Source organism: Buteo buteo, chromosome 13, assembly GCF_964188355.1.
Source record: "Buteo buteo chromosome 13, bButBut1.hap1.1, whole genome shotgun sequence".
Taxonomy (NCBI): domain Eukaryota; kingdom Metazoa; phylum Chordata; class Aves; order Accipitriformes; family Accipitridae; genus Buteo; species Buteo buteo.
Genome location: NC_134183.1, coordinates 1973063 through 1986514, shown reverse-complemented (window position 1 = coordinate 1986514; position 13452 = coordinate 1973063). Strand labels below are relative to the sequence as shown.

Sequence of the window (13452 nt, the reverse complement as noted above, 5' to 3'; positions counted from 1 at the left end):
TTTTTCAAAGGATCAGTTGCTCCAGGCAGAGTTTTTGAGCACACAAGTGCTGCCCCACCAAAACCAGTTAGGATGCGTATACGTTTGCAGTTTTTTGCTGGGAGGAAACTTGGCTGTTACAACCGCAGCCAGATCCTAAGGGATATTTTCCTAAGGGATACTTTCCTAAGGACTGCCCCACATCATCACCACCACCCTGACACCCACAGCTCGCTCAGCAGGACACAGCAGAGAGGTTTGTGGCATCAAGTCAGCACTACAATATGAGATTTTAATTGTTAGCAATAAACCTTGAAGCCTCAGATGGGATTAAGAGCAGCTTTTTCTCCACACGCTTATTAAAGTCTAATGGAGACCAGCTTCGCCTCTTTTCTCTCTCCCTGCCCCCTTCCCACCTTGTATATTTGTAGCGTGGCAACATGTATTTTTACAGTCCTTTATTATGCAAGGCTTTTTGCAAGGGTAAGAGAAAATGCAAACAAAACTTCAATTAACAGCTCATTTTTACACAATATATTCCTCAGTAATGACTTGCTATCAGTGCAGATTGAATTAATGGGAAAGGGCAAACAAAGCAGGTGGCTGCTGCTGCGGGGTGGGATGTCAGGATCCCTGGGAAGGGAATGGCGAGAGCTCCTGGAAGGGCTGGTGGGATGTAGCAGGGCTCAGCCAGCAATCCATCACCCCTCCAACCAAGGGCCACACGATGCCAGTGCCGCCTAATTACATTACATTAAAACACCACTTCCTTTAGACCCGCAATTAGCCACGCGGACACGCACGAGTCCCCAGCAGATGGATGGAGAGGCGGCGCTGCTGGGGCACAGCCCCTTCTCCCTGCATCCCCCCCAGCATCGCAGCCCCACGGGCGCCGGCGCAGCCTCCGGGGACCCAGCCTGCAGCCAGCTCATTCCCAAGCACATAGTTTCTGCTCTTTTTTTTTTTTTCCTTCCTCTCTGCGTCTTACGCATCCCATAATTACCAAAATAGCACCAAAGCCCAAGAGAGACGCTGGCTCCTCTGCTCATCCGCAGGAGCCGCGGCAGAACCAGGGGAGCCTCTAACACCTTCCTGAAGCACAGCGCAATAAATCCACAGGAGAAGCCTTTCATTCTCTTCATCTAGCGCAATTAATTTGTTAATTCATTACAGAAACGAGGCGTAATAAGGGACGAGGCACTTCCTGATTACCACCACTGAGAAGCTAACCAACTTCCCTTCCTCGGGAAGCTCAGGACTGTCCCACGGGGCACCGCTGAATTTTGAGCTGGGGAATGGGCTGGGTGCCCTCTAATCAGCCCCACGGGCAGGGCTTATCCTAGGCTTTCACAGGTAACTTCTTTGGGTGCTGGACCCCAACTAAGAAAACCTAAAACCCCAGAAATCAAGCCCTGAAACCAGCCCTCATAGTATTTATTTATATGTATGGTACGTACCGCACCTATAAAGTCTTGATAGGCCTTAAAAAACACATACGAAATGTAAACCAACAGCAAGACGCCTTCCCAAGCCTGCAAATAGCCTGAAACTGGAAGAGGAGACTCATCCAGTCAGTTTTTCAGTTTACATTAGCTCGGAAGCCTGCGGACAACAGATTAAAGTCACATCGCTTTCACCACCTCGTTGATGATTACGGCATGATGTGGGGATTCAGGAAAACACACCAGGAAGATTTTCACACCCTGAGCGTAGCATGCCCTGATGCACCCACCCAGGACCAGCACAGCCTGAGGACACGGACACATCACCCCACGGCATCAAGTGGGTGCAAAAGCAGAGACACCCACGGGGTCCGAACGCCGGCAGAGGAGCCTCAGCCAGCTTGAGCAAACAGGAACAAACAAGCCATTTCTTCCCCAATTCCCCAGCTGCGTGTCCCTCTCGGCAGGTCGTCAGCCTATTAATAAGGCACGATGTTCCACTGGATTAAAAGCAAATCTCTGTTTTACACCACTCACCGGCAGTCACCCACAGCACCTACCAGCCGGGAAGCGACGTGCCGGCCGGCACCGTGCGGAGCCTTTTGTACCAAAGTGTGGCCACCAAGTATCGCAAGGTGGCAACTTACCCATCCGCCTGCAATCGCTGGCATCGAGGGGACCGTCCTCCCTGGGGACATACTTACACGAGAGGCACAAAACTGACTCTTTACAGCTCATCTTCAAAGCAGACAGCGTGTCAAGTCAGTCTGGGTGAGTCAGAGTTTACCCTGAGAGCAAGCTGGCATTGTGCTGCAGTTATAGATCTGTGCATATATATTTTCCGTGATCTACATGAAAGCAGCCTTCCTCTCCCTGACATTCACCACCCAACCAATTGCAACCTCACTTGCTGCTTTCTCTGTCATTTTAATGGCAGGTTTACTTTTCACAGTGGAGGCATTAATTTGGGGTTATGCTATTAGTGAATTCAATGGCACATTTTAAGATCAAAGAACAGCTGAGGAACCATCCAGAGCACCTGACGTGCCCGTGGATAAACGGGGCCTCGTCCAGGCGTTCGGAGTAAGAGCATGGATGCTATGGGAGCGAGCCTTACAGGCGATGCCATCTCGGGGCAGCCAGCTCTTTGCCATGAACCAGCACCGCGATCCCGGGAATGGGAGGCAGAGGACTCCTGACTCCTTCCCTGAGCCTGGATACAGGCAGGGCACAGAGCATCGCTGCAGCGAGGAAGGGAGCTTGAAGTTTCACAAGCTTCGCCACAGGCTTTTAGAGCTGAGGAGGCTCCCACCAACAGAGACCACCCGACCTGGCGCATGGGTGCAACTCCGGGGCGCTCCGAGCACCCATGTCCCCCCCGGGTCCACACTCGGCTGTAAGCACAGGGTCAGCACCCACTCCCTGCTCTCCCCCTGGGAGCTCGCTGCCTGCTCTCTGCTTATTCCAGGACTAAAACTTAGCGTAACAAAAAGAGCGCTCAATTTCAATCAGCAAAAAGGTCAGACGCTGTTCAGGATCCAGCAGAAACGCCCGAGAGACTATCCTGGCAGGTATGGGGGAGATCTGGTATTCCAGTGTGCTCTTCCTTTTGGAAAATTTATCCTCTTTTACAATTCTGAGCCAAGCCCCAAACAGTAATTGAAATTCAATCAACAAAGGCTGAGCCACGGAGCAGAGCAAAGCCCCATGTTACATTACCAGCCTTATCAGTCGGTAATACCCACTTGAGGTAACCAGCAGGGAAAGAGGTGCTTTTTGCAGGCACAGGTACATAACGGAGAAGGGAATGGTGGAGAAACGCGTATCCAGTGCAAGAGCTCACTGAACAAAGAATTAAGCCAGATTGTCTCAGTCTCTGCTTTTTCACAGTGGGATTTTTTCACCTCCTCGCTCCCCGTGCAACCCTGCTGTCAGCCCGCAGAGCCACACTACTGCAAGCACCATCAAACCGCTCCAGATTTCAGCTAGAGATCCAGATTTCATTTGCCGTCAGCAAAGTTAGTGATTGCCCCCATAAACCTAATGAGGGTGGGAGGGGAATTTAACCCTGACTTGGATTCAAAGCATCTCTGCTCTTTAGCTTTAGTTTGGGGGCTTCAAATGTAATGGTTTTTTGAAATGCTTAATGCATAATAAGAGAGAGAATTATAATTAAGAGCAGCTGACAAATTGCACTCTGGAAGTAAATAACCCTTTACCTCCATTAATAAAACAAAATGCTTTTCTAAAAATTAGTATAATTACAAGTTTGTGGGGTTTTTGCAAATAATTTCACCCTATCTAGCAACAACTGGATTTCAATCACTAAAACCACTGCACGTGGGCAGGGAAGGGGTGAGTGGGAGGCAGGCAGGCTTTCCACAGACCATATGGACAAACAGACTTTAAATAAACCTTTTGGGGTTTCTGGGTGCCAGCCTCAAAAAGTGGGACTCTAACAAGAGACTTTCACAGGATCCCGTGGTTGGGCTTTCTGGTCAGCACCAAGGATCATGTTGGAAATCCTGCCCTTGCCATCTGCTTGGGACAGGACACGGGAGCCGGTCCCAGGCATCAGTCCCGCATGGATCCATAACCCGAGCTGGCCTCGGGGAAGAGCTGGCTTGGTTTTATTTGGTAAGTTCATAAAACTCATGGCCAGGTACTCCTATTTATTTAGGGCTAGAAGGGGACAGGACCTTTCCTAATAGAAGGCTTTGCTACGTTCCCCGATGAGGCTCCCAAAAAAGGTTTCTCTTCCTCAGTCATCAGAGCTGGATCCTTCCTTCCTTCCAGAGCCAGTGGAAGAGGGCCAGAATGCCACAAAACAAAACAAACAGAATGGCTGCTATTTATTTTCCCCTAAGCAAAGGAAATCGGAGCAAACCGGGAACGCACGAGTCAAGCCGCGGCTCACGCAAGCCCATTTCAACCGAGTCCCTCTGCTCCATCCTCACCCCCCTGCAAGGCAAAGGCTTATCTCCTGCAGCCCCTGCACAAGCAAAATACCGATTCAGACCGGACTCGGTGCAACTTCTATCTGCCGAGGGGTATGAAAGCGCAGCGATGGCAACGGGGCTGTCCGGCTCCCGAGGCGCTGCATCGCTCCCGCTTCGAGGGGGACGAAGCCCCTTGCCCTGGGCAGCACGAGCACAGCGCAGACAGACTGCAATCGCGCATTCACGTGTCTGCCCGTTCCCACTTTTTCTGCATCCAGGCATCCCCACGCCAGCTCGGCTCTCGCCAGGAACGCGATGCCGAGATGCGGGAAGGCTTTTGCAGGCAGCGGGAGCCAGCAGGCAGGGCTGCCAGGAGCACAGACCAGCAAAGACTGAACACAGTCTGCATGTAAAGAGGGTAGAGTCACTTTGCATGCCCCAGACCACCAAAACCACCTCACCGGAACCCCTTTATTTGATCATTTTCCCAAGATTATGTGGCCCAAGACATGCAGCTGCCAGGCTGAGCTCGGCAAGATGCCACCCACACCACCGCACCTGGGTCCCTGGGCTGCTCTGGACAGTGTTTCAGTCCCACGCTCAAAAATTTAATAAGCCAGAAAATACATATGCCCCACACACAGGCATGTCCCTTGGTTAATGCTCGAATCGAAAAAGCCTCTACCTACTACGGCAATGAGGATGTGCAGCTAATTAACTTTCTAGGAGTCACATATGAACAGGAAAAAGCACATTAAGAATAGGAACTTGTGATGGGCATGTCTCGGAGGAATTAGCAAATTGCATAAGAGGGAACCTTTATTCCGATTATAAATTAACAGCAGCGACAAGACCTAGCACATTTTTACTGCCTCATGAAATAATTAACCCATCAAATCCAGCTCCATGCAAATCAGAAGGGAGAGCAGTATTAAAAGCTTTCCATCTTTGCCGGGTGGAAGCACATACACTGCCGAGCCGAGAGGATCACCAACATCCTCAAACTGCACCCCCAGCGCTCACACGGTTACCCCGGTACGCCAAGCATGTGCTAGGAATCACTACGCAGTGGTCCCCCAAAAAAGATGCTTCCCATGGTCTAATCCAGCTGTGGTTTAGCCCTGAGAAAGAAATTGCAGTTTTAAATAACATGCAACTATGCCTGGAGTGGGTGTGATGGTCTCTCCTCCCCCTCCTGCAGCTTCACCATCCACGCACTATTCTCAGCTTTCCCCCCGATACGTGACTTGCACAGATTTAGAAAGCAAAATATACATCCTCAAGGCACATTCTGAGCCAAACAACAGACACCATCATTATTAAATGGGAGATATCTGTTTATCAAGTTCCCAAATCCCTCCCAAGGGTGCTCATCAAAAATAGCCTTAAATTCACTGTGCCAAATGCCCAGTCCCAGACTATATTCCAAAAAAGCCTGCAAGCCTCAATTTGCAAAAATAGAAGAGGGCAGGAGCACAACGTAATTATGTTTTGAGAGGGTTAATGGGATCCAGCCTCCTACTACGAACATCCACACACATGCACCCACTCTACTCTCATCCAGCCCACACAAAAATCCTCAGCCTGCTCATGAAAACCATTATGCAGCTGCAAACCACAGCCCAAAATATTTCAGAACAGGTATGAAACACAAGCCCTGGACCCCCACAAAGGGGTTTCAGCCACGCTGGTCCTTCCTGCAGCACAAGAGCCCAGCACTGGCACCCACAGAGCACACACCAGCCCAGGCGAAAGGCTTTTAAAAGGCACTTTAGTTACTATTTGTTTTAAATCCAAGGAATGGTCCACCCGTCACATGCGGCTTTATTGATTTACTCTGTACTCAGAAAAAAAGGCAACAAACCCTGTATCTAGCTGACAAGAAAAAAAAAATTTTTTTTAAATCCAATTGAGATGGTATTTCCAGGACAGAATTACAGCCCTGGCTCCCCACCCTCCGGTCCCCGATCATCTTTTACACGAGAAGTATTGGCAGGCTCCTAGTTATAACTGAGTAATGGCCCATCAGCTCTCCCCCTAGATTATATATTAACTCCTGCTTCTCCCGCAACATCTGCCCTCCTCTCCCTCCGCCTTGAACGCCGATCAGCTCTCCCAGGGGAGACCCCGGGGCTGCCCCACACCCCCACGTGCCACAGCACCCATCCGGGTCCTGGACCGAGCTCAGCTCCAGCTGCAGACCTGCACCCACCACGATGGGAGCGAGAGAGCTGCTTTCTGCGTGCGGACAGATGTTTCTGAGCAAAATGAAGCCTCGAGGTAGAGGAGATGAAGCTGATTAAGCCTCATTATCCTATTTAGCGTAACGATCACAGAGCCGAGAGGACATCGTGTAGCCGGGGAGCGGAAAGAGTAAGGTGGTTAACAGAAGCACGTATCCACATGGGAAGGCAGGTACAGCCGAGCTGACGTGCAGCCTGCGAGAGATTTATTATCTCCCACGACGGCCAGCTTGTTTTCTCCTCTTCCCTGCCCATGCCACCTTCCCAAACCCACCAGCATCGTGTCTGTGAATTCCCACTTGCTCAGAGGAGCACTGAAGGGCATGATCTGGAAAAGGCAGGAGTGAGGGAGTCCCTGGAAGCCACAGCTTCAACGTGGGTGCTCCGCTGTGCCCGGACCCAGCATTCCACCCAAAGCCCACCCTCGTGGGCGTGGGAACACTCGTGGGAACTCCCAACAGCCTGCTGCACTGCCGGGAGAGGTCTTGGGGATCCAGCAGCTCAAAGACAAAGGCAACGCACACGCATGGGAAAATCCAGGTGCAAAAGCAGCCAGGGACTGTCTGAAAACCAGAGTCAGGCTGGATGCATCCTCTGGACTCTTGTGGGATTCCTCCGCAAAGAGGGAGGCCAGAGCAAGAAACCCATCACAGAAACCCAATAAAACATCACACTCCGAAAAAAACGCAGCCAAGTCAGCAGAGCTGCAAGACAGATTTGAAGGATGAGAATAATAATACTTAATTCCAGCATTCTTACGTGTTACAGTAGACCCAAAATAGCTACTCAGTGATCAGGGACCTACTGCGCTGAGCAGTGTTTTTAAGTGAACTCTCCCTCAAAGGTTTTGTGTCTTGGCATTAAAGACCCTCAGCCCCAACCCTTTTTAGTAAAGGCAATAGCATCTCATACACACACACACACCCCCCATCACCTGCCCCGCTCCATCCAGAAGCCTCCTCAAATACCAGTTGAAAGCCACATTCTTATTTAAAAAGTAACTGTAAACTAGAGTGAAGGAAGGAGAGAAACGTCTTGCAGCATCACCGGGGCCAGGGAGGGAAGAGACAGACAGGACGTTCCTTAGTGGTTTAAGATATTCCAGAAACAATAGCAACGTCCAGCTGTAGAACCAGCTCTGCCACTACCTCCCCAGCCACCAAACCCTGCACAGCTGGTAAAGACACACTCACGCAAGGAGACAGTTGCCAAAATAAGGGAGAGCCCCCTTTTAAAAACTCCTGAGGTCTCTTGCTGCAATGGTCTCGCTCTCCAACCGTGCCCAAACGCCCCGTTGCAGTTTGCTGTCGTCCACCAGCCGAGCCGAGTGCTCCCAGACCAGCATCTCCTCCTCCATAAACTCAGCTAAAGGATGAACAAACACGTTAAAGGCTTCACACAGGGAAACAGCGGAAGATAAAGATGTAATAGATTAGATCTGTCTTTTGTAAGGAATTTAATGACTACAGCTGTTCGGCATCATTAACCAGTTTGTCTTGGAGGTTTAACCCTCCCGCCGGCCCCAGCTCTGCCGTTGAGCAAACACTCGGGTACCACTGGAGCCACCCAGCTCCCGCTGGGGCTGCAGCGGGAGCGAAGCCTTGCTCCCTCCCCGCATGGGGTGATAAGGAGTCATTAAAAGCTTTTACTACCTGTTGCTATCCAGCAAACCAATTATGGAGGAGTGCCAGGCAGAGAGAGCGCTCTCTGTGCTAAGAGCAGCCTGCTAAAAACTGATCCCTCGTCCTGCCCTCCCAGGGACAGCGAGCCCCACGGTCTCACCAGCATCCCTTCTCCATCCAACTTCAGGGGAGGAGGGGGGAACCAACCTGAGATTTTAACTGATTTAGAAGGAAGCAAGACTTGTTGGAAGTGAAGTGCAATGGCTTAACCCTTGCCTGAGCAGCATTGGCTCCTGAGAGAGAAGTGTGGGCTCCAAGTGAAGGGACATGCATCTTGAGCCAAATTCCCTCGCCAGCACAGCCACAAGGATGGCTCAGGACTGGCCAGGCTCTTCCTGATTTTTCATTTCAACACATTCAGCTTTAACCTCTACCCATGCTCCTTCCATAGCACCCCTTGTAAATTCACCAAGTTTCTGGGTGCCCTGTCCTCTTCCTAAAGCATCCCAAAAGTCCCATCCCCTCCCCATTGCAGGGTCTCTGACCAGCCCCAGGACCCATCACTGCTGCCTCTGGGCAGGGACCACAGGAGCCCCATGTCCACCGCCAGCTCTCCTGACCCTGCCTGAGTTATCCAGGGGAATGACAAGCGGCATTTTGCATTTGCACAAACTCCAACAAGGTGGGTCCTGCCACTATCCGGCTGGAGGAGACACCCCAATGCAGGGAAACCCGCTTTTGCAGGAAGCAAAACACACGGGCAGCAGCATTAGCCACAGGGTGTTAAACCCTTTTTGAGCTCAGCAATAGCACACACACCAGCTACCAGAACTCCGTGGGACAAGCATGCAGTGGCACACGCTCTCCTGCATGGTGCAAACAGCTGTGTTGAGCCAGAGGCAGCAACAGCTCCTCTCCCATCAGTATTTGAAGTGGATTAAAAGCAAGATATAATTGTATATTTTTTTTTTATATATATATATTGCGCTGCTCCCTACAAGACCATTGCCACCACGCACACTGGCTGCCCCTGTCACCACTCCACCCTGCTCTTTGCAACACAAGAATTTCACTTCCCCAACGCTCTTCCCCCTCCACATGCTCCCATTTCAAAACGCAGCAGAGGCGAATGCCGGCCATCAGGAAGAAGCAGGTTTTGTGGTGCAACTGTTTATCTACCCTGTTGGGAAATATCAGCTTCAGACAGCTGATCAAATACATCCCAGGCCCCATCCAGCACACTGTAACAAGGGAGATCACTGCCATGGCCAACAAAGGCAAGAGACCTCAGGTTACTGGAAGCAGAAGAAAAAAGCAGGGTTTGAAGGCAACCAGCTTCCAAAGGCTCCGGCTGCCTGACAGCAGCCCCCTGCCCCCCTGCTGCATCCTGCAAAATGTTTGGGAACCCTAAGAAGAGCCAGGACACAGGCAGAGAGTGCGGAGAGGTCCAGGCTTTCAGCCATCCAACGCTGCTGTCTTTTCATTTATTTGTTCTTTACTCTAATGCATCCATTTGCACGGGAAGTGACACACCGTAATATCAAGCAGTTTTCTTCATAGCTGAGGATGTGTGTGACTGTACGTGTTACCAAAGGCTCAAAAAGCAAGGGAGCGAGGAAGGCTGGTGCTACAGGCTCCCCTGGACACCAGGATAACCAGCTGTACCACTCTTCAAACAGAAAGCCTCATACTCCTCACTTATAACCACAGCTAATCCCCCCTTCTACTAAAATAAACAAGAAATGTAAAAAGCTCTTTGGAAGTTTTTGAAAATATCTTTACTAAGCCATTCTTGTGTTTTGAGTCGCAAAAATCCAACAGCTTCCAATTTATTTATTTTTTTGATACTACTCTTCAACAGTAGGATGGTTCATTCAATTTTGAAATGCTTAGAGGGTTGGCAGCTCTGCAAATTAAACCCCTGGGCTGAAACAGAAGGTCACACCTGAACTGTTTGCAAAGTGTTGCCAGTGAAAAGAACAAAAGCAGAACCATGAAGGGAAAAAAAAACAAAAGTAAGAAAAAAAAAAGCACACAGACAGCCTAAAGCTGCATTCAGCACTGGCAGAGCAACACGGCATCTCTGAGAAAATACAGTTTCATTAAATCTGTGATAGAAACCAATCTATATCCGGCTCCGGTCACAACAGAGCTGAAGGAAGAGCAGAAGCCCCCCAGCCCAGGAACATCTACTTACCAGCACTGGGATGAGCAGGTCAGCAAAGTACACGAAAGCTGCTCCCAGAGCAAAGCCGACAGCCACTGGGAAGAAAGCGAAGGCTCCAAAGCTGCCGGACTCCTCGGCCATGTCGATAGCCGGGGCCAGGAGGGACCAGTAGGAAGCAGCCAACATGACCTGGGAGGCAGAAGGGGAACAGTGAGAACCACGTAGGCACCGACACCGCGAGGATCTGGCACCGGCTACGGCATGGCAGCACTGCCCACCCTCCAGCCGAGGAAATCCCTCTGCGTGCCCCCCATGAGCTCCATGGCCATTGCAACCCAGCAGAGCCATCAAAACCCACTTCCCAATGGAACAAGTCACTGAAGGATGAAGTGAGGTTTTCCCCCCCATTTTCACCAAAAGTGTTTCTCTTGGCTCAAAAGTCCAAGGCTGCAAGTGAACGACAGGAGCTCATTAGGGTGATTTGCTGTGGGATTAGCACAGCCAGGACAACCCATCAAATGGGAATGGCAGCAGAGTGGGAGAAGGAAAACTGCCCTCCCCTCGGGTGTTTTGCAGGGACAGGAGCAGGTCCGTGACTCTGCCGGCCACCATGCCAGAGCCAGGGGGAACAAAATCCTTCCTGCACCCAGCTCTGGGCTTCTCCACAGCGCAGGCAAGGGTGGAAGGAAACACAGCCTTGATCTCATGCAGAAAAAGAATAAATATCGGATAACGCCTGGAGCCAAGGAGCCATCTCCAAGCTAGCCGAGGGCACACCACGGCTTTGCTATGCCGATTTAAGCCTGCTGCGGTTTAGCTGCCAAGGTCCCCACCTCGCTACCCCAGACCAAGGCGATCACAGCACGAGGACTTTGCAACTCCTCTGCTGCTGCACGGACCAACACTTGGGCTGCTCCTGCCCCAGCATCTGAGCCAGAGGGCCCAGGCTGGGACGAGAACAAGGCACAGACCAGTGCTGTCAAAGTCCCACCGTGGTGTTTGACCAACACAGTTTGCATCAGGAAAATAAACCTTTCCAGTAAGCAAAGTGCTTTTTCCCTTGCTTGCTGCTTAGCAGGGAGGGAGAAGGAACAGCAACTCAAAAGACCACAGAAAAACAGAATTTGGGACTTGTGGGGATCTCCAGCCCAGCCCTGCTCAGGGTGTTACCCTGTGTAGAGAACAGAAAGCCAAGCAAGGCACCAGTTTCACAAGCTTATGCTACAGAACATAACATCAACATGCGTGTTATCATCTTATCTCCTCCTCTCCTCTGCTGCCTGATATACTGGGCTGGCTTAATTAAAAAGTCATCAGCCCAGCACAGCGAACGCCCAGCAGCAGCCTTGGCCCCAGTTTCTCCCCCTGCAGGCGTTCAGCTCCGCAGAAGCTCAGCTGTGACCAGCTCTGGGGACCAGTCCCATCACTCACCAGGAGGAAGCAAGTCAGTGAGACAAGCACAGATGGGCTTAAAAAAAAAAAAAATCACATTGAGATCTGTGTTAGGCTTTGGGAAACAGTCTGTACCAGCAAGGGCTGAGAAGCGGTGGCACCCATTGCCACGGGTGGACAAGGTGATGCTCCGAGCTCTCTCCCAGCCCTGCCGGTGAGCAGGGAAGCACATCAAAGGGCAACTTTCAACATAAAAAGGGGTGCAGGATGAGGATCCAGCGGGAATGAGCAAAGCAAGCCCGGAGACAGCAGCGGGAGGGATGCTGTGAGGAAAGGTGATCCCACCTCTCTGTCCAGCAACCACCCACCTCCAGCACCCCACCACGTCCCACTTGCAGGATGCTCAGAAGAGATGCTGCTCAGCTTGCTCTCACGGCACAAGTGTTCACCCATGGAGGAGAAGTGCCTAACAAACTATTACATTTTAAATCACTTTTAGCAAAGGAATGAGATGCCTATTGCTGTAGACACCAGTCCCTGAGGGATTGTGTAAATCTCAGCTCACTATGAGTAAGAAGAAAGCAGGCTGTCATGTCAGGCTTAACCACGGCTGTCAAACTTCATATTTCAAATGCCACCTCCTTTAAAAAACAACCACACACCCCAACATGGAAACACAAGCAACAGGGAAAGGCTTTGCAGAATTATATTGTCATCTTATGTTAAGATATCGTTTCCCCATGGAAAACAGAGGCCTGACACTGCTCAGCCTCCAGAACCCATCACCACTGAAGTCAGCAACGGAGCTCCCACCAGCATCGCTGTACACAGGCTCCGGGGGAAGAAGATGACGGAGCTTTAAGCCACCCCAGCCGCACCAGCTGAAGGAGAATACTGCACAGCTGCACCAACCACCTTCACTTGCTTGGGAGGGAAAAACAATTTATTCCTACACCCTTTTATGCAGAGAAACCCCTTGGCCCCACTTGGTAGGGGAGCTGGAAGTCATTGCCCTGCAGTAGCCAGCAGAAGTGACAATGTCCCCGTGCCTCCCCTCAGCCCATCTCTGAGCTCGGGTGCAGGTTTAGGGACATGGGTTTGCCTGGGAGCAGCCAAGGTCCTGCTCAAGGGTGCTAGCTCCTGCCCACCCTGCTCAGCATCAGAGCTGGCACTTACCCCTCTGGTTCAGCAGCATCCCTTATCGGATGATGCTCATGAACTAACAAAAGGATGAAGATTTCTGCCAGCAACCTGATTTAAGTAACAAAAATAAAAAAATTAAAAAATAAAAAATAAAAACCACACTCTATGTCAAATCTTTGTTATTGTCCAGCCAGGGACAGGAAGCCAAATGCCACCAATGTCACCAAGCAAGCTGGTGTCAAATGCAGGAATAAAAGAGAAAAAGCCTGCCCGGCCTCTCCTCAGATCAGGAAAACACAAAGCCACTTCAGTAGAGGGTACAATTTTCTGCACAAAGCCTTCCCCTCGCGCCAGCCCCGCTCAGCCCAGCCAAGACGGAGAGCAGGGGACCCACAGCGCGCCGGCTCGCTGGCACTGGGACACATGCCTCCTGCCAAACTGGATTTGGACATTTTCACAGAGACTTCGTGCTCCAGAGCCAAGATGCAACAACACCATAAATCCACCAGCTCTTGGGAAAACGAG

At 50.9% G+C, this 13452-nt stretch overlaps 1 protein-coding gene across 3 annotated transcripts in view; it reads right to left on the bottom strand.

The window, feature by feature from the left end:
• The window catches only part of SLC39A11 (solute carrier family 39 member 11), a 116374-nt gene that overhangs the window by 76711 nt on the left and 26211 nt on the right, over positions 1–13452 (bottom strand). For all 3 annotated transcript variants that reach the window (XM_075044206.1, XM_075044207.1, XM_075044209.1), the window contains exon 4: positions 10423–10581. In XM_075044206.1, the coding sequence (XP_074900307.1) occupies positions 10423–10581 (159 nt within the window). The remainder of the gene's footprint in view (positions 1–10422; positions 10582–13452) is intronic.